At 40.6% G+C, this 26,179-nt stretch overlaps 1 protein-coding gene across 5 annotated transcripts in view; it reads left to right on the forward strand.

Annotated features, from left to right (window-relative positions):
- The first annotated feature begins 231 nt into the window (after positions 1–231).
- The window catches only part of GPCPD1 (glycerophosphocholine phosphodiesterase 1), a 68,466-nt gene continuing 42,518 nt past the window's right edge, over positions 232–26,179 (forward strand). For 3 of the 5 annotated variants that reach the window (XM_030558043.1, XM_030558046.1, XM_030558047.1), the window contains exons 1-7: positions 232–428; positions 7,323–7,406; positions 14,231–14,321; positions 15,572–15,656; positions 22,425–22,500; positions 24,486–24,527; positions 25,985–26,108. In XM_030558043.1, coding sequence (XP_030413903.1) covers positions 7,358–7,406; positions 14,231–14,321; positions 15,572–15,656; positions 22,425–22,500; positions 24,486–24,527; positions 25,985–26,108 — 467 coding nt within the window. In that variant the 5' untranslated portion in view covers positions 232–428; positions 7,323–7,357. Of the gene's footprint in view, positions 429–4,910; positions 4,970–7,322; positions 7,407–14,230; positions 14,322–15,571; positions 15,657–22,424; positions 22,501–24,485; positions 24,528–25,984; positions 26,109–26,179 lie in introns of all 5 variants that reach the window. The other 2 variants (XM_030558045.1, XM_030558044.1) reach the window with 2 other exon arrangements.

The raw sequence follows: 26,179 nt of genomic DNA on the forward strand, positions 1-26,179 counted from the left end.
ACTCTCCGCTCTGATTGGCTGGCCGTTACTGCTCTACTGATTGGCTGACATCCTTAGCGCAGTCCCGCCCCGCAGCCCCTCCTACTTCTGCTCGTCTCAGCGCCTGTCTCCCGGCCGGCTCCGACGCCCCGCCCCCTAGAGCTGCGCTTTCTAGGAATCTTCTCCGCTCCCATTGGCTGTGCTGTCACGTGGCCGCTGCCTGTCTCCGCCTCACGGCCGGTTCGGCCGGGCGGTTGGAACCGGTTTGGCCGGGCTGCTGGGGACGGCGGAGCTCGGCGGGGAGCTCGCGCGGCGCGTCCTGCAGCCTGGGCCGCCGCTTCCTTAGACAAAGGCAGCCGGAGCAGCCAGTCGCTCTCAGCCTCCAGGTCACAGCCGCGGCCGCTGGGGTGGAGGGGAGGCGCCTGGCGGCGGGGGCAGGTCTCTGACAGGTGGGAGCTGGGGTAGTGAGGAAGGGGGGGTCCGGTGTGGGGGCAAGAGGGGCGTGTAGGGCTCTCGGGGGGGGGGACAGGCGGGAAATTCAGAGCTCGGGGGGGACGGGAGCAGGGAGAGGAGTGTGTGAGGCGGGAGCAGTCGGGGTGTGGGTGTCGGGGCAGGAGGGGAAGAGCGGGGGGGGGTGGAGGGGAGAAGGGGGCGGGGGAAGTCGAGGCAGGAGGGGAAAAGCGGGGGGGTGGAGGGAGAAGGGGGCGGGGGCAGGAGGGGAAGAGCGGGGCTCCCGGGGGGGTGGAGGGGCGGGGGCAGGAGGGGAAGAGCGGGGCTCCCGGGGGGGTGGAGGGGCGGGGGCAGGAGGGGAAGAGCGGGGCTCCCGGGGGGGTGGAGGGGCGGGGGCAGGAGGGGAAGAGCGGGGCTCCCGGGGGGGGTGGAGGGGAGAAGGGGGCCGGGGCAGGAGGAGAAGAGCGTGGGGGTGGAGGGGGAAGGGGGCGGGGCAGGAGGGGCAGAGCGGGGCTCCCGGGGGGGTGGAGGGGCGGGGGCAGGAGGGGAAGAGCGGGGCTCCCGGGGGGGGTGGAGGTTAGAAGGGAGGCGGGAGCAGTCGGGGGTGGAGGGGAGAAGGGGGGCGGGGGCAGGAGGGGAAGAGCGGGGCTCCCGGGGGGGTGGAGGGGAGAAGGGGGGGCGGGGGCAGGAGGGGAAGAGCGGGGCTCCCGGGGGGGTGGAGGGGAGAAGGGGGGGCGGGGGCAGGAGGGGAAGAGCGGGGCTCCCGGGGGGGTGGAGGGGAGAAGGGGGGCGGGGGCAGGAGGGGAAGAGCGGGGCTCCCGGGGGGGTGGAGGGGAGAAGGGGGGGCGGGGGCAGGAGGGGAAGAGCGGGGCTCCCGGGGGGGTGGAGGGGAGAAGGGGGGCGGGGCAGGAGGGGAAGAGCGGGGCTCCCGGGGGGGTGGAGGGGAGAAGGGGGAGGCGGGAGCAGTCGGGGTGTGAGTGGGGGTGGGGGCTGGAGCAGGCTGCGGTGTCTTAGTCGCCCGGCGCTGCGGAGGAGGCGGTGAAGGGTGATGCCAGTCGGGGCAGGTGCTGTCCGAGCAGCTGTTTCATGCAGGGAGGTTTTGTTTACGGCCCTGATTGGGCGCAGAGCCGGTGACGACCCCGCCCCCCGAAGGCTGTTTAAATCTCCTTTCACTTCACCTTATATAACCCGTTCTCAGACTGAGGAGACGGATCTTGAGTAGTGCAGCCAGCAAGCGTCGGGATAGCTCTCTGGTTAGGAGTACGATGAGTCACTGACAGTGCTTCCTGTGTCCCCTCGGGAGCGCTGTCATGAAACATGGTTACCTTAATTAATGTTTTGTTCCACATGTGCCTCTCTCTTTTTTTGACCAGAGTAAAAGGAGAGGTAATGTGAAGGGGTTAGGAGGACTTGTCAAATTTACAAACTAGGGTACTTTCATAGATACACCTCTACCCCTATATAAACGCTGTCCTGGGGAGCCAAAAAATCTTATCGCATTATAGGAGAAACCGCCTTATATCAAACTTGCTTTGATCCCCCAGAGTGTGCAGCTCTGCCTCCCCCCTCCCAGCGCTGCTTTACCAAGTTGTATCCGAATTTGTGTTATATCAGATCACGTTATATCGGGGTAGTGGTGTAGTAACTTTTCAGTTCCTGGGGAAGTTATCTGGCCATATTTAATTCAAGTGCTTTTTATTCCAATTCATTGGAATAAACAGTGTAATTATTAAATATATTTTATTTTAGTCATACAGATTTGATGTAAATGAACAGGAAAATCCAGATTTAAGTTTTCATTCCATCCTCTACCTTGTCTCCTCCATGACTTTTGCAGGGTTTGTACACTATTCCATATGTGCATCAATTACTGGGTGCAGAAGTTCGTTAGGTATTGGTTGAAGTTTAAATTATAAATTATTGAACTTGTCCGTTGATTGGATTCCTAATGCTACTTTAATATAGTCAAGGGCAGGGATTTGGAGCAATCAAATTTTTGAATTGCTCTGCTCTGGCTCTCCTCCAGCTCCAGGCCAAAACCTGCTGGTCCATTCTCCGGCTCCGGGCTCTGCTCCAAAGCCCTGGTCGAGGGACTAACTTCTTTTAACAGTCATGTCATAAAATATTTTAATAAGAGAAATATGTCACACCTGTAAACCAAAACTAATCCATTGTGTCACTGTCACTTCTGGAATAAGTGTAAAGTATGTTTAAAATCTTCCCGGGGAAATTACCTGGCTTGAATAGTGACCACTTTACAAAATAGTCAGCTGGCTTTTTCTCTTCCAAAAAAACAGAATTCAGTACTCCACATCATAGGTAAATAACTTAAAAGCACTATTTAAAAAAAAAAAAGCTGTTTTTTAGTCCTAGGACTGTGGAGAGCATTGAAAATTTGTGATCAAGTGTCCATTTCATTTTATCACAAGTTGGTATGTGGGAGGTAGGGTTGCCAACTTTCTAACTGCACAAAACAGAACACTTCTGCCCCACCCATTCTCCAAGGCCCCACCCCTACTTGCTCTATCCCCCTTTTCTGTTGCTCACTCTCCCCCACCCACTTTTATTGGGCTGTAGCACAGGGTTGGGGTGCAGGCTCTGGATATGGCCAGAAATGAGGGGTTCAGGATGTGGGAGAGGGCTCTGGACTGGGGCAAGGGGTTAGGGTGTGGGGGGGGGTGAGGTGTCCGACTGGGGGTGCAGCCGCTGGAGTTGGGCTGGGGATGAGGAGTTTGGGGTGTAAGAGTGGGCTCCAGGCTGGGGCCAAGGGGTTAGGAGTGCAGGATATGGCTAGGGGTGTGGACTCGGGGGTGGATCCAGAGATGAGGGGTTTGGGGTGCAGGAGGGGGCTGGAGCAGGGTGTTGGGATGTTGGGAGTGGTGTGGGCTCCTGGAGGTAGTTTGGGTGGGGAGGACTCTGGGCTGGGGTAGGCGGTTGGGGTGTGGGAGTGGGTGTGGGGTCCCGGCAGTGCTTACTGTGGCTCATGGGAAGCGGCTGCCAGGTCCCTGCAGCCCCTAGACACGTGGGCAGCCAAGGAGGTTCTGCGTGCTGCCTTTGCACCTGCAGGTGCCACCCTTGCGACTCCCATTGGTCGCAGTTCCTGGCCAATGAGAGCTGCGGAGCCAGCACTCAGGGCAACAGCAGCACATGGAGCCTCCCATGCATCTAGTGGCTGCAGGGACGTGGCGGCTGCTTCCAGGAGTCACACAGAGCTAGGGCAGGCTAGGTGCCTGCCTTAGCCCTGGGCCGCTCCTGCACTGCTGACCAGAGCTGCCAGGGTCCCTTTCTGACTGGGCTTTCTGGTCGAAATTCAGATGCCTGGCAACCCTAGAGGGAGGAGGTTGATCAGGGGACTTGCTCCTAGACTGAGACACTTTTTGTCAAGTTTCAGCACTGAACTAGATCTTTATTAAAACACTAAACAAACAAGAAATACCTACACAACTTCATGCCATTGCAAAAATGCACAGATCATTTCCACTTTCTTTTCTCAGGAACTCATTCTTCAGAATTGCTGTTAAATAATTGGGCTGGAAGAACAGTTTGCATATAGACAGAGTTCAGTGATTTCTTGTTTTGTCTGTTTTTAAGATATGACAATGTAAGCTAATGTCAGCTGCAAATTTGTTTTATTGTGGTAGCAACTAAAATATAACTGATATTGAGTTTGGGGTGCAGGAGGGGGCTGGAGCAGGATGTTGGGCTGTTGTTGTAAGTACTCACCTTTGGGGACATATTTAAGATAAGCAATTTTCTTAAATGTTAGTATTCTGATATTTCTTGAAATAGTATTTGTTTCGCTTCTTCCTAAATGATGGATTAAAATGTACAACAGGATTTTGCTTTGTCAGTAGAATTTCTGCTTTTGGATCAGAAGCTGTGTGTTCAAATGTTGCACCTAGCTTAGCTCATATCTAAATGTTAATGCTGCAGTGCAGTGTTAAGGAGCGCTGCAGAACCTGTATAGGTGCTTACCTGTGTGGGAAAGATGACAAAGTAAGATCCTTTGTGTCTGTCTGTGACTGTTCAGATGGAAACAGAGGGTTTCAGAACTCATTTTGTAAAGAATGATAGCCGTTATGATTTGATATGCTGTCCAACCTTGGCACTGGTTCTGATGTCAAATGTTATGATTATTGCTGATTCATTTGCCTGTAGTCACTGTACTGCATGTATCTGATTTGTTACTTTCTGATATCTTGTGTATGAGCAGAAGAGAATTCTATTCTTTGTACCATTAGTCTCTTTCATATCCGCCTTAGCTTTGTGAGACATGCTGCATCATCGTTGGAGGCAGTGTTAGCCAATGATAAGACATTGGTCTGGGACACCAGAAGTTCTGGGTTCAGTTTTCAGCTGTGCCAGTTACTTGCGTGATAGTCTTGGACCACTCCCTTTCCCTCTGTGCCTCAGCTTCTCTTTGGTGGGCTGGGGGAAAGCTCCTTCCTGTTTCCACTTAAGTGAAATCTCCTCCCTTCCAGGTTCACGGATGGAAGAGAAAGGGGGTGAGGTGAATAAGAAAGGAACAGGAATGAAAGAGGTAAAATCATGTGTGGGGCAGATGAGGGACAGACCCAAAGGGAAGGAAGTGTAGAGGACACAGAAGGAAGAAACTCAAACATTAGAACTTGTTTTCTTCAGCGCTCTGACTTTCTGCTCTGGGCTCTGAAGAGCTACCTTTCTGCATTCTCCCCTATTTGGTCTCTAGATCTTCTCACTCTGCCTTCTGGGCTCCTGCTCAGCTCTGTATACGGTTTGCAATCACTGGAGGACTGAAGCTTGCCCTCTAGTGTTGTAACTTGAATATTTTTTGTTCAGTAATACTAAGGCTCTCAACTAAGGCATGCTGCTGTCAGCTCTGTATTATATAAACAGTACTTCTGTTTAGAACTGGATTATTTGAAACCCGGTGTGAAGTGTTCAGAAATTGACAAGGTGGGAGTACAGTACTGCAACTGGGCGGACTCACCCCTGCAGCGCCTCCTACTGGTCGTCCTCAGGAATTAGCTCAGTCCAGTGTCCAGAGCGCCCTCTGCAGGCCGGTGATCCGCCTTTCGAGCTACTGGCCCTGTGCCCTCCCTGGACCCAGTGCCCATTTACATAGTGACCCCTTGTGCCCTGGCAGTGACCCCTTGTTCTCAGGGTCTCCCCTCCCTAGGGAACCCCCACCCTCTATTCCCACCTTGCCTCAGTGTATGGCTACTGCCAGTCATTGTCTAGCCCCACACACTGGGGCAGACTGCAGTATCAGCCAACTCATCACTGACAAGGAGGGTTTGGACCTGCTGCCTTGGCCTATCCCTGGATTGCACCTTGCAACCCCCAGTACTAGCTCCCTGCAGCCAGGCCCTTCTCCCTCTACAGGCAGACAGAGGTTGTTTGTGCTCCTGGCTTCTCTGCCTTATATAAGGGCCTGTTGCTCACTTTGGGGCATGGCCCCAGCTGCCGCCACTTCCCCCAATCAGCTCAGCCTAAAAGGCTGCTTTCTCTAGCCCTTATCCAGGGCTGTTTTAACCCTTTCAGGGCCGGAGCAGTGGTCCGCCCTGCTACAAGTACTAAAATTTCTTGCTATATATAACCCTTTCAAAATCATTTGGATTATTTGGCATTCTGCTGGGAGTGCGTTTACATACAGTGCATGCTATTTACAGATAGAAACATTGTGGCCTTCATTGACTCTGAAATAATTATTTTATAAGTAAGGGAAAAGGAAATTTATTTTAACTTATACATTTCAAATCCATAGTTATCTAGGACTGCCAGTGTTGTCACTAAGAACTTTGTCTTTTATTCAACTCTAAAATACCTTGCATATTTATGGCAGGGCAATAAGGCATAGATAATATTTTAATAGTCATAGCAGTTCTGAGTAAATGTGATTTGGTTTTTTTTCCTGGTTAAAATAGGACTGCTATAGTTAGGTTAACTATCATCATGTTTTCATTGCTGCCATGTTATTTTGAGGCAAATGCTCTTTCCAAGGAAGCTTGATTTTTGTTGTTGTAAATATTTGCTTTAGTTATGTGTGTTCATAATTGGTTTTCTGCTTGTCTGCATTATTTTTCATGAGTAGCTTTGAAAGTAAGAGTAGGGTTGTCAGCCTTCGAGGATTGGCCTGGAGTCTCCAGGAATTAAAGTTTAATCTTTTATTAAAGATGTCATGTGATGAAATCTCCAGGAATACATCCAACCAAAACTGAAAACCCTAAGTAAAAGTAAAGAATAGCGTAAAGAGGTAGCTCCTTACTCAAAGAAAAGCCATTGGCCATTGAAGGGTATAATTTCACTGTCTCTCTGATGATAAAGCTCCCATTGATTTCATGGAGAGCAGAATTAGGCAAATGCTGAGTGCTTTAGAGCAGTGCTTCTCAAAGTGGTTGTCCGCAGACCGGTGCTGGTCCGCGAGCCATCGGCTGCCAGTCCGCGGCGAGTTTCCTCATAAGAGTCTCGAATAGGATAATAATATGGCACCGGTCCCTGGCACATTGGCGGGGGGGGGGAAGGAAATTGCCAGTTCCCCACATCAGATAGCTTGAGAAGCACTGCTTTAAAGAAATCCTTCCCTAAAAATATTGAATTAATGCTATTCGTCGTTCCACATATCAGTCTCACTATTTCTATTTAACACTTTGTTAATCCTGTAGATAGGCCCTGTGTCACACTGACTTCCTTGCTGACTGGACAATGGTTTCTTGACCTGGGCAGTCCTTTGCTTTGGGTTGCTGTGGAGTGGTCCAGAGCTCACAAGTACTGCCATTTGCTCAGAACATTAAGACCAATACTTGGTCACCCCTCTATAGATGATTGAAGTTCATACTCTAGCTTTTAGTGAGACAGCTACAGAGGCAGTATATTGTTACTGAAATACTTTTATTTTTCCCCCCTCCTAATAGGAGACATCAGACTTCCTTAGTCATTATCTGCAAGTATGACCCCATCTCAAGTTACCTTTGAAGTAAGAGGAACATCAGTACAAGGTACGCAAATCACACTTGTCATACACTTTTTTGTGTGTGTGTGTTGTAAAAGTAGAAGAAAATATTCAAGCCATACAAATATTCAAGCCATACAGTTTAAAAAATTATTTTTTTATTTTAGTTAGAGGGCAAAGAATCATATAATTTTGATACCTGGGATGACAAGGTTCAGGAGGGTGGGTCAGTAAAGAGGAGCTTTACTAAATAATTATTCTTTAACAGAGAGTTGGGGAATAAATTTTATCTTATTTATTAGTAACTTGTTTGAAAAATATTAGCATACTAGAGATTTTGATATACTCCCTGAAATAATCTGAATACTTTTAAAATTAAATAATTGTATTTGTGATAACCTTACTTTATCAAGTGGAAATATTTAGCATGAATCCTGACCTCAGATATGCAGGCATATGGAAAAATCCTCAGTTTGTGCATAGGTTTGCAGAGAGTTCCTGTTGAACCAAATATAACAAGAGAATGAGTTTTGAACATAAGTTAATATATTTGATCAGAACAGTGTGCCATCTTATCCAGTATTCTGAAACTTCAGAAGGGAAATGTAACCAATATCTCTGTCTAGCTGGGTTTGGGATGTTAGCTCTGTCTGTGTCTAGCCAGTGGGAAGTTTTCGAATCTTTGCCTTCAACTTTTTTCCTAAATCATTACAAGCCAAAAGTAGACACTGGGTAGCTATTCCTTTGAGTTTCCTATCTTTCACTTCTTCTCTAATTCAGAGACAGGACCCCCCCTCCATCAGTGGTTGACTGCATCTAAAACAACCAGAGTGCTTCCTCCATGAGTCATTATTTGATTGCCACAGGGTGGATTTGATTTAAATTATGACTAAAATCACTAGTCAGGAAGACTCAATGTAATCATGGTTTTCTACATAAAAGTGCATTCTTGTTGGTTGGTGTAACCTTAATATATATTCTTCACAACTCAGAGATGTAGGTTTCATTTTTAGAAGGTACACACTATACATTTTTAAACAGTGATTTTATTTTGAAAACTTTTCGGATTAGTTTTACAGCTATATCAGAAAATCAATAAGGTAATTGAAGCAGATAGTTCACCTCTCAATGACTTCATAAATATCTCCAATTCAACAGGTTAATCATTAATATTTGGAGGATTTTCTTGCCATGCTGTATTAGGAGGAGAACATCACCAGACAGACATTTAAATTGTTTTGTTTTTTTATTTAAAACGACGTTAAATATTCTGGATTTTTTTCTTCAACAGCAAACATATAATATTTTAACAAAACAAGCCTATGTCCCTCGCTTCTCACATTTATCTCCAGATTTCTTCTCCTTGTCCAGATCTATTCCGCCTCCAACAATCTTCTGTTTGTTGAATTTTTTGAAACTTTGCACTTTTAGAGAGAGCTAAGGGATTGACTCTGTGTACACACATTTGCAAAGGGATATTAGAGTTGAGGTCTGTTGTTTTTCACTTCTTTATATTTATTTATTTTAAAACATTTGTGTTGTTAACAAGCATGTTACCTCTGGGGAGACAAATCCATAATTTGAGAACTGCAAAACTAAGCATCTCTGATGATATCTTCTAGACTGAGCACTGAGTCCCATTGGGTAGATAGAAAGATTAACCTAAATAATCTATAAAGCCCCTTGAACCGCATAAGATTGGGTCACTAATCCATGAACTATTGGAATTCATTTACAAAACTTTTCTTAAATGTTATATGAATATATTGTCTCATACTATAGAATTTATAATCCCTATTCTATGATGAGATATCTTTGAGCTATAATAGGTTTTTTCCTCAAAAAGCATTTTATCAAAAAAATCTGATTTAAATAAAAAAAAATCACTGATTTTTATCCACCCTGATTTGCCACAAACGTATCTAAGGTATTCATCTTCTCAATCATCCTGTTCAGCCTAGCCATACATGCTCCTCTGTTTTAATAGCATAGCAATACCTAACTGTATATACACAACTGTTATTTATACAGTGTTATAATGCTTAAATTCACAGTTAGCAACTCTAATAAATCACTAGAAGGCATCAACAACCATTCAATAATAAATCACTAAAATCACCAGAAGCCCCCCAGTCCCCTTCTTACTGAGCATACTCTGCTATGCCAAACTTAGTGGAGGTATGACTAAGCACTATTCGCTCCCCTCTACTAAAATCAGAAGGAAAATTCCCTTTCTTGGACTTGTGGGAGCTTAGCTCTCTCCCCCTCCTCTCCCCTTGAAGTTGAGGACTCAGTAGGTGTTCAAGATGGTCCACGGGTCCCTTTACATTCCTTCTATGCTGCAAATCAGAGGCCTTGTCTACACTACAGGGGAAATGCGATCTAAGCTACGCAATTTGAGTTAAGTGAATAGCGTAACTCAAATGGACGTAGCTTAGACCTACTTACTGTGGGATCCACAGTACGCGATGTCGACGGGAGCTGCTTTCCCTTTGACTCCCCCTACTCTTCTCAATCGGAGTACAAGAGTCGATGGGAGAGTGATCTGTGGTCAGTTTAGTGGGTCTAGTGAAGACCCACTAAACAAACCTCTGATGCATCGATCGCTGTGTGTCTTTCCCCCGGTAAGTGTAGACAAGCCTAGAGCAGTCAAACGCCTTCTTGTGACTTCTTTAAGCAGTTAGTCATTAGGTAGAAGAATCTGCATTTGTGTTGTTACAAAGATGCCACTTGGGTATACCCTTCTTTTGCAGTACCGATGTTGCAATTCTTGGTTATTTTGGGTTATCATAGAGTTTGCAGTTTCAACTTAAAATGATGAATCTAGATCCCATTACCAAAAATCTGAATTATTTTTTTGTTATAAACAATCTTGGAAAAGTGCTTGTAGAAGAGGCAGGTAGGAGCCTGGGAGACATTATTTTCTGTGGCATATGATTTCAAAGGGGCCATTTTGAACGGTACCATTTGCATAGTAGGAAGAGGCAAGAAATGTAGCAGGCCAGTATTACTGCAGCTTATGTGGCAACTTAATAAAATCTTCAATATATCATTCTGCTCTTTGATATAAAAATGTTCTGTTTGACGGTAATTAGTACAACAAGAAGTAGAAACTGGAAGTAAACAGGGAAACAGTTAACCATACATGGTTTATTACTACAATGATATTGGCAAAATAATGAATATATAATAGATGCCTTTTTCACTAGTCATCTGTTAAAACTCCTTAGGAGATACACTGTCTGTCACACTTCAGTTCAAAACTATAAGCATTAATTGTATGTTTTTGTTTAAAATTACACTGAGCTTATAATATGTAATGAGGAGAAGTAACAGACTATTAAAACAGAAATATGCATTGAGACAGAAACCAATGCCACCATCTTGATAATTTGTTGATCGTTAAGCATTTGTTGATAGTTCAATCTTATTGCAAATTTAGGTTTTTGTAATAAACCGCAGTTGGTTATTGGTAAACATCTGCACTTGAAGTAGCATTTATTTATTTCACATAAAATAAATCAGTTGCTGTTGCTCAACAGAAACAGCTGAACATGTAATTATGAATATTGACAAATATTTGGTTGCGTAAGTTTCAGTTGCATTTGAGCAAAATGTTTCAGCCATATTTGAGTGTGAGGCCAGAAGGGCAAAAATATACTTTTACCAGTATAAAAAAACTTGCAATTTTTTAAACAGCTGTACAGGCAAAATGTCCAGGGCTTGGAACCTGAAACCCAATATGAATATATAGCCCTGGCTAAGGAGCAGAGTCTTTGATATTTGTATTTTTAAAATAATGACTCTCCATGATTCCAGTTGTCACAATCTGTGAGAACTGTTTGATGCCTCGGAGAGTATTTTGTTTAAAAATGATTCTACTTGTATGTTAAAGTTTTTGTAGAATTCTGAAAACATGCAAAAATTAAAAATAACTAACACAAAAAAGCTACAATTCTCCAAAAAAGCTTCTGCTGTGCTGCTTATTTCCTTCCTGTAGTTACAAGTTTGTTATTTCTAAAGCAGCGAGTTGTGACATTGCTGTCCCCAGCAGAACAGACTTGAGTAAGATTTTTTTTTTCTAATTGCAATAGCAACAGTAAACAACAAAGCTAGAGAAAATTAATTCCTTTTGTTAGTGGTTTGAGGGGAGCTTTTCTGTGGCATATGCTCACAGAATGTGGATGGCATAAGGGGATTCTGTTGCCCTACAATACTGACATGACATGAGTGCTTGTCTTCACTGTGGGGGTAAGTCAACGTAAGTTATGCTACTCTAGCTACGTGAATAATGACATAGCTTACGTTGACTTACTGTGGTGTCTTTACTGCGCTGTGTTGAGGGGAAACCTCTCCAGTCAACTTCTCTCTCTCCTTGAAGAACTGGAGTACCTGAGTCGACTGGGGAGCGCTCTGCTGTCAATGTAGCAGGTCTTATGAAGACCAGCCCTTAGTTTCATTCTGCTGCTGCTAGTGGAGAAATGCTTTGGGTATCAGCAGAGGCAAGAAGCAGCCTTGTGGACATGTAAACAAACTTTCCAAGAGGCTTCAGCAGTTCTCTGTGCAGTTATATATATTTTTCCTCCTTATCTAGCCATAGTGTATGTGAATTTTGTCAAATCACAGCTATAAATAGTAAGTGATGTATGAAATGAGAATCCTTGCCTAGTCCATTGAGAGAAAATATGTATTTTAGTCCCACTACAGTACTATTTTCTGCAGTATTCAGCTAAGGAATGTTGCAGTGAACTTGAAAATTCTCTTAACATTAAGGAATTCAAGTTTATAATATACATGCGTTTCTCTAGTACCTTTCATCTAGGGACTTTACAGCATTTTACCAACACTGATTAAGCCTCGCAACACCTTTCTGACGGTACATAAGGGATCGCTTCCTCTATCATTTAAATATAGCCACCTGTGTGTTGCAGCTTTCTGTGTGGTAAGCAATTGCCAAACCTTCACACATTTAGGACAAGAAATGAAGAATATTGATAAATAAAACTGCAGGGGAATTTAGAGAGGCAGAATATAATTACTTCTTAAATGCTTTAAAAACTTGGTAAAAGCTTACTAGCAAACCCTTAGTTGCCAGAAAAAAGTTGCTCTTATCCAGAAGTTGCTGAAAAGTGGAAGGCCAGTTTGCAAGGCAGTAGCCCGGGAAGAAGCGCTGGGACATGCTGTCCCTGGCTGCAGCACTACAAGCCTGCCTGTGTAGAGGACAGCAGTGGGGAGGGGTGTTGCAACCCTGCTTCCATGGGCAGCAAGAGCACAGGAGACCCATGGAGCTGCACTGTACATCTCCTTGTGCTCTCCGGTGATCGGGGTTCAACCCTTCCAGAAGATTGCAGCAGGGAAGGAAATGCTGGGAAGGGTTTAGGGAGAGGTACCATGCAGCCAGGCTGCAGCCCCACTCCCTGCTATGGCTCTTCCCACAGCCCCTTACTGCTTATGCAGGGCCTGTGTGCAGACAGGTTTGCCATCACAGAAAGAGAGAACTTTTGGGATGGACTGAGCACTGACCACAGGCGGACTTGTGGGGTTGCAGCCAGAGAGAGGCATATCCTAGCACTTCACTGCTTAATTTGTAATGCTAGAGCTCAAGCAATTTTTTAACTTTCGTAACTGATGTGGCAAGCCCAGAAATACCGGGGCTCAGCACTGGTAAGCCCTGGTGCAAATTAAGCACTACAGCAAACCTGCTTTCAGATGGTGCATTTTGTCACCCCCCCAGATGCTTCTAATAAGCAGTATGCTATTGCTGATACCCAAATCCAGTTAATGTTGATGTTAATGAAATGGGATTGGTTTCCAGCAATATGTTGCTATTAACTGGAAGTTACTAATATCATTGCTTTTAAATGGAATCTGCTGTATTTTAAGAGTGTTCCAAATGAGTAATACGTTTATAGGCGTTTTGGGGAGGGAGGTGGTGAGTAGAGGGAAAAGCTCAGTAAGCTTCTGCTAAAACTTGCAGCAGAGCCAAATGAAACCCCATCACTGCATTAATATTTCTGTGTTCTTGCACGTGTAGACTACTGCTCTGAAGTGGAACACTTTGCATGAGGGGCAGGTGGCAGTGCTTACTGTGTAAACTACAAAAAACCTCAAACCTCCAAAAGTACTGTTTTAACATCAAGAAAAGGAAGAACGTTAAAGTTGTGCAGTTCAACTAATCCAGGAGAAAATTCTTGAGATTCTGAATGTTAACGTCTCAACAGAAGCATTAACCTCTTAACTTGACTCTGTTGCATATCCTTTTAATGCATATGTAATGTACACATGCACAATCATTAATTTTGTGTGTTGCTTTTCTATTCATATAAACATAAAAAAACCCTAAAAGAACAAGATTAAGGTTGAAAAGTCAAGTATTCAAGTCTGAAAATGCCAAAATAAATTAGCAGCCTGCTCTCTTATCAGTGCTTTCCTGTTTGTTGACACCAGTTAAGAGACTTTAAAATAAACAACAAATTAGTTGCTGACTACTGAGTGTAAAATTCTGCTTGAGCTACTATTAACGTATTTGAAATGAATTTCGAGGAAATTGACTTGGCATTAAGCATCTGTGCTTCAGAATCTGCCTCTACCATTGTCTGCAGAAGCATTTGTGTGGTTGTCCCTGTTATTTAGCAGTGACTGTTGATGGACCTGCCCATCTGTAAACTGGAGGTGAAGCCTTCAAGATGGAGATGAAATTTGAAGCACAGTCACAGTTCTGTAGTAAAATGTCCGTTGTGAATCAAAAATAATGAAGAGGGATGGATTGGTGTCTTTCATATATTACAAGTTTTTAAATCCCTTCAACCACTGTCTAGAATGTCCTTTCTAATTGAAGACAAGTCCAAATAATTAAGATTATCTTCCTAGGAGAGGTTTTTGCAATATGTGGGAGTTGCAGCGCTTTAGGAAACTGGAATCCTCAAACTGCAGTGGTACTTCAAGCTGATGATGCAGATGGGTAAGCTTTTAGTAATAAAAACACTTATCTAATATTTGCATTTTGATACTGAATTCGGAATTCTAAAAACTATACACAATTCATAAAACATGTTTATCTAATCAGGTCTCTCCATTGCTTGATCATTTGGAAAACATTTTTAGAAAAGATGTTTACTAATGTAATACAATTTGTAACGTACACATGTGCTTTTCCATTTATGAGTGATATCACATACTGGAGTGGGGTGATAGCACTGCCCAGCAGTACACTTGCAAAATCTTCTTTAGAGTGCTGTTGTGGATGATCTGCACTAAAAACGTCTGTTGCTGTGACTGTAAACCTGTAATAAAAGAGTACCATTTTTGTGTAACAATGAGTGGGGGAATATCAAACGCTAACACTTGTGTTGCATACTTTTTAAATGGCTTAGTATGGGAATAAACGCTGCAGAAAGAGTCAACCATTTTCTTAAAATTACACTGTTGCTTATTTTTCTCTGGTTTGGGGAATAGCATGCATGGAATGTGTTTCTAACTCTGCCAGTGACTGTGTGACCGTATTCATTTAACTGTTTCTCATTTTCCCCATATCTTTTAAGTGAAATTTTTTTTCCTTATTTTGTAAAGCACCCCAGATCTACAGATGAAAGGCTATGTATTTTATTTTACTTGATGCATACTTAATTAAGTCAACTAGCAGAGAAATTTTTGTTTTCTTTTTTTTTTTACTTATAGTTTATTTTACAAGACATATGAGAACATGCACTTATGTCTGAGATCACAATCAAGTTTCAAAGCTTTTTATATTTAATGGAAAAGCTGACAATGCTGCATATTTGTATTACCACAACATTCTAGATGTGGTCTCTTTCTAAATGGCTGAATCACGACTGCAGCATTGGTAATAGATGATTGTAGCAATAAAATCATACTGCAACTTCATTATAAATGTAAAATGCCTTCAGCCTCTCAAACCATTTTAGAAGGCTGTTACATAAATTCAGTGGTGTTATTTAAGTTTCACAAATACGCTAGGCTAGCGTTCTTGAATCTGTTTTTGACTGACTTTTTTTTTTTTTTTTTTTATAAACAGCCCTAGTGCTTGCTTAAAAGGTATCAAGAAATGTGCTTTGATAGTAAAATCGTATTTTTCCAAAGCCATGTTTGTATACTTACCTGTTTCTATAAAACTTTTAGTTTTGGGCTAACAATAAAAATTTTTGAAAAACTTCATGTAACCAAATACTTCTTAAAACTATTTTTCTGCAGTACGTTATGGAAAACTACTATTGAACTTACTAGAGGAGTTGCTGTTCGGTATCGATATTTTAAAGGGTGCTTCTTAGAACCGAAGGTATGGATAACTTTTTAAGCTTTTTTTTTTTTTTTTAGTTTTTACTGTAATACTTTAACTTCATAAGGAGTAGGTCTTATGACTCCAGCAAAATAATAAAATAGACACACACTTAGTCTGTGACAACTTACTGTTACTAAATGGAGTTTGTTACTTTAGTCATGTTACTGCCCTGCCCCACAATTGCTGGGTTTTGTTCCACCAAAAAAAAATGAGTGAGGATCATGCAGAGCTTAAATACATACAAAATCCATCATGACTGCAGGTCATTTTTATCTGTTCCCTCTAGAAGTAATCATTAAAAGCCAACAAGTTTATTAATCAGGGTAAGAGTATTGCATCATAGTAATGTGAATGTGTAATAGCAGAAGAAAATTATTGGTAATTTAAGTAAACATGCTAAAATTCTGCCTTACTGGGCTGTCTTTAAAATTATCATTTTTTGATAAAACATCAAATGTTAACTGCCTCTTTTCTTGTGGAGTTGCCACATCTTAACCACTAGCATTTAAAAAAGCCAAAAAAGAGTGAGAGCATTCCAATATTTTCCATAGTTCCTATGTAGGCATTTGCATGAGTTATACACCTGCAGTTTTTACATGGATTCATATTGAAAATGCATGTGAGTAGGAGTTAGGCCTTGACTACACTGGCGCTTTACAGTGCTGCAACTTTCTCGCTCAAGGGTGTGAAAAAAACACCTCCCTGAGCTCTGCAAGATACAGTGCTATAAGGCACCAGTGTAAACAGTGCCGCAGTGCTGGGAGCACAGCTCCCAGTGCTGCAAGCTAATCCCCATGGGGAGGTGGAGTACCTGCAGCGCTGGGAGAGCTCTCTCCTGGCGCTGCGACCACACTCACACTTCAAAGCGCTGCCGCGGGAGCACTTTGAAGTGGTGAGTGTAGCCAAGCCCTTAGAAGGCAGCATACTCATCTGTGGATACCAAGCACTTCTTGGGATTAAGGATAGGAGAGCTCCAAGGAGATGATCTGGTCATGTAGGGGAAAACAGACAGCTACTGTTCAGCTGCATTTTCCTAGAATCACCATACTGAAGAAAAGGGGTTCACTGAACCCACCCAACTGTCTTTTTTGCATCTATTATGTCTACAAATATGTTGTAGTTCTTCACCTGGGCACAATTCATTGTCAATTATATATGACTTCAGTAGTAAGTAAATGCATGGAAGAAGGGTTGCAGAATCATGCATACTCTATGTATAGCTCAAATATTTTAAATTATTTCATGGCTAATCGGTCTAAAAATTGACTGTTCTTGGTTTTCATTTTTTGGAGATTGGGAAAAATTCTTTCGTGAGTTGAAAAATACATTATTAAAATTCTCTGTAACATTAGCTTATTTGACACACACTCTAAAAGATATTGTTAGTTTATCAGTTCCAGCATGTGAAAGGGATAGCTCAGTGGTTTGAGCACTGGCCTGCTAAACCCAGGGTTGTGAGTTCAATCCTTGAGGGGGGGGCCCGCTTAGGGGTCTGGGGCAAAAATCAGTAATTGATCCTGCTAGTGAAGGCAGGGGGCTGGACTCAATGACCTTTCAAGGTCCCTTCCAGTTCTAGGAGATTGGTTAACAATAATAATAATAAGAGAGATACCAATCTTAAACTGAGATTTAAAATAGATATTTGTGAAATATTCTGGGGGCATAAGAGGAGGGTGCAATGATGGGTTTTTTCAAGATGAGAAATTTATAAATTGGTACTCCTGTCAAGGTAGGTCAGTTTTTAGGCCTAACAAATCGGATGATATCCTTCTAATTGTTCACATACCCCAATATTTAAAATGTAAGCAGTAAAAAACTGGGGGAAAAAGCACTCATAAATTTAAAGAAAATTGGCAAGAATTTTTTTGCTAGTAAAACACATTTTTCCCTTGTAATATTTGCAAAAGTTCACAGTATATATTGGTGAGTGTGTTTCTTTAAGTAGGTGCTCTGTATCGTGCACGCTCTATGTACCGTGTGATGCAGAGGCTGCCAAGGTAAGTATGAATTTTATGGAATAGCAGAGTAAATAGCTACTGTATATAAAAACCCATATAAATAGCCATAGTGAGATAACTATCCGCAAACTTTAAATTGCACCTTGTTACAAACACCTGACTTCATTTTTTAATAAAATTTGGCTTTTATGTCTAGAAATGCTTTTCTAGTGGCTTTTCCCGTTTTTAGTTCTTAAGTTGTTTATGAATATAGGGAAGATCGGTTGCATGGGTGGAGTGGACAAGTTTAAGAACAAAATAAAAGATGCTACACAAATGAACCAGGCGTACAGAGAACCTAAGGAGATGAAACAATGTAATAACTAAGAGCTATGTTTTTAATATAATTTTAGATTCAAAACACCTTTTCAATCACTAGATTGTGTTATATATTTCATGCTGTTTTTATTTAGTACTCTTGGTTAACTTCTAAATCTGAAACTTTGCATCTGTACAGTTGCACTAACATAAAATTTAGTAAGGGTCTGAAAGGTATTTCATATATCTTGAACTTTTAATCTATCTATGAATAATCACTTGAATACTTATATGCTAATCCTTCAGCTAATAAACAAATTAGCGGGTTAAGTATCTCTAAATATGTTTTGGAACAAGTCCTTTTGTACTATAGTCCCATAATGTTTCGGTTTCCAAATTTATAAACATGCATTAGAATGAAAAATGCTAAAGACAAGCCTGGTTTAAATATGTAGTTAGTAGTTCTGTTTCACATTTCTTCATGAACTGGGGGTGCCTCATATGCTTGAATCAGAATATCATATTGATATATATGTGAATATTGGCTAAGCTAAAGGTCATTGATATAGGTGGAAGTGGTCAGTTTCCTATCTAGAAACAAAATACTAATACAAATGAGAAGCTGAGTGTTTTAGCACAGCAAAAGATGCTTCTAATCAATATTCAAATTCAGGAAGAAATAAGCCAAAAAATCCTTTCCCTCAATCTTGTAAATTGCCATTTTGGGTAGTATTTCTGACCAGTCTTATTTCACTTTTGAAATATAGTGTCAAATTAAAAGGGCAGTTTATATGGAAGTATTTGTGTACAATCAATATGAATATTTAATACCAATTAGTAACTGTCTTGGGTTGTTTTGCTGCCATTTCTCTCCCCTCCCCCCCATTTATAAATATACCTCTACCCTGATATAACGCGACCCGATATAACACAAATTTGGATATAACACGGTAAAGCAGTGCGGGGTGGGGGGGGCTGCGCACTCCAGCGGATCAAAGCAAGTTCGATATAACGCAGTTTCACCTATAATGTGGTAAGATTTTTATTTATTTTTTTGGCTCTCAGGGACAGTGTTATATTGAGGTAGAGGTGTATAAATGAAAATTAATGAACGTAAATTATTCATGTACAATTAATGCATGTATTGGGTGCATTAATGAAATGCAGCACATCCATGCAGAAGAAAAAAAGCTTTTAATGAATTCTGGATAACTTTTGTAATAGCTTTTATTCATCTTGTGCATTTTTCTGAACAAATGGTTACATACAGTTATTGAAGCAAGGTGTCTAGATATTTCTGCTATTTTGTACAAGCTGAGCTTTTGTTTCAAACATTATATATATGTCTTTGAAGGTATACTCACTTATTACAACTACTTTGCCTCAAAGTTCTTTCTATTTTTATGAAGTTCTTTATTTGAGCAGATTGTTTCTAGATACCTGTTTGGGGGGAAAAAAAAACAGCAATCCTGTTTAGAACATAAGTCATGCATGTATATTATATATAAGATAAATTAAATATACTTTACTATTAAGTATGTTTTAAAAAGCTCATTATGGTCAATACAGAATAAATAAAATACATAAACTCTTGGCCTTTATTTAATTTTTTCCCTTCCAGTAAATAAGTTTGCACATCTAGGGAATTTCCTTCAAGGAAATATGGAGTGACTAAGCCACCAGTGGATGTAGCAAAGCTTTGAAAACTTGGCATCATTCTTCAGCCACTTTTAAATATTGGCAGAATACCATTTGATATATTCATGGGGATTTTAACAGAGCTTTGTATTTTCTTAATTTTCTAGTAATAAACACTCCAAAGATGAATCTTGTGTTCATACTCTGTTTACTATTAGAGTTCCCTAGCAAAATCCTTTGGCTGTCAGTCAGTAGCAGGCTAGCAACTTCTAGTTTCTGCCTAACTGCTAGCAACGAAGGGGTTCTCCCATTTTACTGTGCTACAGCAGCAAGTTGTATGTTAAATCATTGCCTGAAACATTTTCAAACAGTAACTGAAAACTAGTTAGCCTAGTGTTTTCTATGTTAGGTAACTTAAATGTGTGTTCTCGAGTTTTTGTGCATTGTGAAGTCAGCTACCCTTTGAGCTTTCAGATTCTGTGCCAGTGCTGGTTGATGTGCTCAAATATTGTCTATCAGTGTAGTATAAAAACTTAGGTAGATGGACATCCATTGTCAAAATGCAACGTTAAATATGCTTTAGTTTTCTAAGGCATTCAGCTGCCTTGTGCTCTTACCCAGCTTTTATGTGGCACATAGGTTCCATTTTGAGAATCTTGGACTTATGGTGTGCATGTTCAGTGCCCATTTAGGCCCTGGCATGACACTTGCACAGATTCCATTGATGAGTTCTTTGGGTCAGAGACTGACTTCCTTTGTTCATGTCCTGCTATCATTGTTTGTTTTTAGCTTTTGAAGAGATCACTAACCTACTTGATAGGAGCAGCTGTGGGCACCTGCCTCCCTGCTGGCAGACAAAGTTTTCACTATGGGAATCCAGAGTGTCTGTTAGCCAAAAGTATGTGGGTCTGTTATAAGAAAACAGGGAAGAAACTTGACTTCACATTCTTTTCAACTTACTCATATTTTAGACAGTACTGTTTTCGCTTTCCCTCTCTTTTATCCTTGCAGTTATCTTTTGTGTGTGTGTGTGTGTGTGTGTGTACTGTTAATTAGCATAACATTACCAAAAGAGAGATTAATAATGTAATATGAATCTTATTTTATAACTAGATGTATTCTACCTTTTAAAGCATCAAGTGCTAAATAACTTTGGATATGTATTTTGCATGAAGTGGCTTTGGGTGGGGTATATGCTGCTTTGAGCTAAATGGGAACTTTGCATTTGTTTTTAGCAGTGATATAGATATCAGACCTAAATTTACTGAATGCTTTGAAATCTTTGGCTTTTGGGGTCACCTAATGCAAAAACCTTAATAGATTTCATATCCTTGACATAATATCAGGAAGTGCCAGCTGGTGCTAAAAAAAAATGATGCTGAGCCATAAACATTCAGTGTTCGGATATTTTGATTGACTGATTTGTCCATTTGTATCAGAAAATTAAGTTGTTTCTGTTAATCTGAAACAAATTTTAATGTTTTTGTCTTTTTTTTTTTTAACTCTGCTGAGGTAAAACTGGTGTTGGAGCTTGTGATGCTTTGTAAGAGAAGGGACAGCGTAGGCTTGATGAAATCTAGAGTGGCTTCTTAGCCAAAAATACCAAGATGGTGAACCCCGCAGATAGCTGACAACATTTCTGTAGAACATGGTAACCATGTATTGATAGGGGAAGGAAATAATTTAAGAAAAAAAAGGCAGAAAAATAACTTTAGTCATTAAGAGGTCCAATCTGTACAGATTATCCAGAGACTTGGGCCCAAAAAAGTCTCTGTTCCTGCTTCTGCAGCCAGCCAAATGATTCACTATAAGCTCTAACTTAGAAAGCTTTTTTAAAGTTCTGTTGATCCTCGCAACAGAGAAACAGTCTTTGATCTCACTATCTAATCGGCTTTCTACCAGAGTCACTAAAACCAAATATTGCCCCCTACAATTGGCAAAATATGGGGGGAGACCCACAAATTTAATCCTGGTCCAACCAAAACTAACCACAAAGGACTTCACTGATAGTTTGTTGTGAATAAAGCTAGAAGCGTATTTTTGTAGTGGGATTTCTTAGTCTGCTGCCCTGGCATCTTCATCCCTGTTCTGTGGATTCTTCTATGAATACATTCTCCTTTGCCCAGGAATAGTCAATATGTAAAATATTTAGCATGGATATATGGTTCACCTAAAATAATGTACCTCTCTGCCTCACTTTGAGCATTGTGAACACTTTCTTCATGCTTTTGCTATGCCTTTTAAGCAGTGTAAATTTTTATATTCCTTTTTGTGGCAGTGAACCAAATTCAGATCTTCTATTTGAATTTTAATGAGGTAATGTGGAAGAGCAAAATCTCTGCCACAGTCAAAACACTTTTGTGTCAGTCTGAGTTCCTCACCAAATAAAATAGATATTTTTTTCAAACTTTCAACTGTCCCTCCTCCCCCAAAAAGCCCTTGTGTTTTAGGTTCATTAGAACCCTACCTGAAGGAATAAATGTAAGTAATATAATTAGCATTAATTATCTGAATAATTATTGCAGTATCACAAATTAAAACAAAAACCTCAGTTCAGTGAGAATTGTTTTCTTGTTGGAAAGCATAACTTTCCAATAAAGTAGCTATAAACACTGAGAATTTAATAATTCCATCCAACTTCTCTGCTCCCAGTCTGAATTTGTCAGTTTGTCATAGTGTGACCTGACTCATCAAATCGCAGCATCAGCAGTCTCAGTGGTAAGAAGCAAGCCTTATCTTTTCTTATTCTTTAGCATCTTTTCTTGTTCTTTAGCATATAAATTAAGATCACAAGCACCCAAAGTGGCATTGTGGGTAGAATATCAGCTATAACATAAGAGATTATTGCAGACATTTAACTTTTAAATTACAGACTATCGATGGTCCCTGCCAAGTCATAGTTCACAAGTGGGAGACTCATCTACAACCACGATCAATAACCCCTTTAGGTATGGGCATCAATTGCATCTGTTTGAGGCATATGCATAAGATTACTAATATGCTGCACATTGGTTTAGTAGGATTGACAACAATTTATATCTTTAAAATATTTAAATTTAGTACTGTTACAGGTAAAAATTTCTTTATACATCATGGACCTCATTCTCAAAACCTTAAAATTGTCAAATCTTAAACTCTGAGCAACTGTTTTAAAAAAAGCAATGGATTTGAAGTTGTTTCCTAAATTTTGTCTTTTGCCTATTTCTGTTTAAATTGGAGTTAACATAACTTTTTAATGTTTGTCACCCTTTGAGACTGAGGATCCATACTTATATTTTTAAAAGAAGTATGGAGAAGGGGAGGATGTGAACTTACCCTTGTCCTTGTTCATATGAAGTTTCAGTGGTAAACTTTAAGAGGATTTTTAATCCCAGTAAGTGGGCATCTTAAGTAGATATTACTAACAACAATAGTAACATAATTCAAGGTGATGGAGTTTTTTTCTAACTGTAAATATCAGAAATCCCCTTTTGTTGTAGGGACATACAATACAAACTTGATTAAGTTCCTAAGAGTTTTCTGAAATCCAAACTTTCTTTTTTAAAAGTGATTGAAATCATTCATTGAATGTAGTTCAGATCTCTTTATCAGCCATAGGATTGCACTTTTCTACATATATTTTTGTCAAATATGTCAGAAGGCCAGTGTTTCCTAAATCTGTATTAGTTCATTCTACATAGATTAAATACCTTCTGGCTCCTGGAGAGCGTGTACCCTTTAGTTAGACTCTTCTATTTAAATATTTCTTAGGACTAATCATGTGTACCATAAGGGATTACTGTTGCTTACTAGTTAGTTTGTGAATTAGAGCAGTTAAGGATTTCTGTTCCTGCAGCAAATTGTTTTTTCTGTATATTGGTCAGCAATTAATATTCTAGTCTATATACCACCCTCTGAATTTTGTCTCTAATACAGTTGTTTACCTTACTCTGAACAGGTTTAATTTTTAAGTAATATTCAACTTTATTCTTTTTAACCCTGTAGTCATTGAAAAAAATACATTGGTCCTGTGAGTTCTGGGGTGATTATTTAAAATGTATAAATTTCTAGGAAAGCTAAAGTACTAATAAATGAACTTCCTAGCGATCTATTTATTTAATATAGCAGCTGTTTATAAACAAACAGTCTTTTTAAAGAAAAAGTACTTTCTTGATCTAGTGAAACCTGGATATTGGAGATCTAGAGCTGTGTGGAAACTTTTGCGGTCAGAAATCACTCTTCGCAAGTTCATAGAAAAAATAAAACATCTCTTTTGTCACAAAAATGTCAGCCTGTTAATGCTGATAGAAAACTTGTCATTACACCACAAAATGTTGTTTAATGACTGTTAAAGATTGAGGGCAGAATTGTGGTGCTTTTTATAAAAGGCTAATGGCATTATTGGCAAAATATGATGAAGTCAAATTTGGTTTTCAAAATTTTGAGAAACAAAGATTGATCATTTTAGGTTTTTTTATAGATCTGAATGGTTATGGTTATGCTGGTGAGTTTGCATACTTCCTGAGTTTCCTGCTTTTATAACCTTTTTGAGTAGGGTAAAAGTGAAGAAACACTTTGAATGTCTTGTTCCCGGGGAAACGGGTCTGTCAGATGCACAGAATAATATTTTAATTATGACTAATGTGATTTAGAAGCTTTTCATAGCAAAAAGCTTGTATGCTTTCAAGAAACATTTCTTAAACACCGTCAACGTATATAATACTACATGGATCTTGAACACTAGCAATGCAGAATACTAGCAATATAGTGTGATCTACAAGAAAACCAAACTTTTAGAATGCATTTAATATAATTTTGCAATAAATATGCTTTTTTTTGGTCTACTTTTTTTCCTTCTAAATCTTAAATACAGTAGTTCAATTTTGACATTTGACTCTGTGTAGGGTAAAAATGCTAACTAGTTTCCTTCTGTTTCCCCTCCCTTCAATTATAGAAAATGACATCACTGTTGATGATGGACAGTTTGGAATCCATAGTAAGTAAGATGTATTAATTACTTTAAAATCCTTACCAGCATGTATGAATTTTAAGAAGTCAAATGTTAGTGATGAAAAAAATAATGAAATTATACATGTTAAACAAAACATTTGTCAGTGCCTGAGGGCCTGCTTCCGACTGATGATGCCCTTTTCAGGGCAAAGAGCACTAGCCATGTGCCAGGGATATATTCCACTGATCGCAGGATGCCGTGTCATTGTGTTTTGGCCATGATCTTCATCCTCCCCAAATCCTCCCCCTTTCTGCTGCTGTGTGTCAGCTGTTAGGTTTGGTAATATCTTTTAGATCTTGTCTACATTCCAGTGTTATGTTGACAAAAGTTATATTGACTATCAAAAAACATTATAATACACTCTCTCCGTCACCAGAGCTCATCCACACTTGGGGCTGTAGCATCAACAGTGTGAGCAGTGCACTATGGGTAGTTATCCCACAGTCGTCGTCATCACCTTCTGCCGCTTGCACTTGTAGGTTGGCAGAGTGAATCATGGCGCATCGTGGGTTTGTGGCATTTTTCAGTGGCCCATGTTTACTGTGTGCTCGTCATCTCTGTGTTAAAGGATGGATCCTGCACTGCTCTTTCCTGCTCTGTTAACTGTCAAAATTTGTAATGTTAAATTGAACATACCCATTAAGCCTGTTTTGATAAAATTTCAAAACTTTCCAGTTTAGGCAAAATTCTTAGCCCAGCCTTAGAACAAACATGGACAGTCTGCCTAAATAATCAGACCAACAGCCATCAATACGCTACTTCCCCAATTGCTCTCATATATATGTTCCCACACTTGCAGGCTTCATACCAATTCTCCCTTACTTTACAACTGTGTTTTCAGACACCTCACAGCCATTCACAGCCTCACTCATTGCTCAGCCCTCTAACTCTTACAAAATTATCCAAGTTTGACACTACTCTGTCACTCATTACATATCAGTTCTGTCCCTTCCACTAAATTCTTAACTTCCATCTTCTCCTGTCTTTGCTTTATGCTGTCCCCCCAAGCTACCTCTCTTAGTCCTGTCCCCAAGGTTGTCACTTCTCTTCACTGCTACACTAATCTGTTGCTTCTCAGCAGCTTCAGACCTGCAGAGTCAATTTCAGAACCTCATCTGATAGCTGGTACCTTGCACCCCTTCCTGGCAGCCCCACTTGTTGCACTTCTTTCCTCATTCTGAGAAGCTGAGGATTCTTCTCTACCTCTAACCAGCTCACACTTGCACTCACGTATTTATTCTGCACATGGGTGGAAAAAATTAGAGGGAACATTGGTTACAAGGTATGGTGGACTCTGTCAAAGAAACTAGTTATGTGAAATCACATTTTTTCAAAGTTATACCGATATTCTGTTTTTAATTATATTGATGTATGTTTCTTTTTTGAAAATCTCTTCGACTGTATATAACTGTTACTACTTTTCATCATGTTTACTTTGCCAGATGGTGTTCAGACTCTGGATTCTGGGTGGCTGTCCTGTCAGACTGAAATAAGACTACGTCTACATTATTCTGAAAAACCTCCTGTCTCAATATCCAAGAACAAATTTAAAAAATCTAGGTTTAGGTAAGATCATCATAAGTTGCAATTTTTGTAATGTTAAGCTCCATCACAAGTTCACATCTGTTGATAACATT

This window comes from Gopherus evgoodei, chromosome 3 (genome assembly GCF_007399415.2).
Source record: "Gopherus evgoodei ecotype Sinaloan lineage chromosome 3, rGopEvg1_v1.p, whole genome shotgun sequence".
In the NCBI taxonomy this organism is placed as follows: Eukaryota; Metazoa; Chordata; order Testudines; family Testudinidae; genus Gopherus; species Gopherus evgoodei.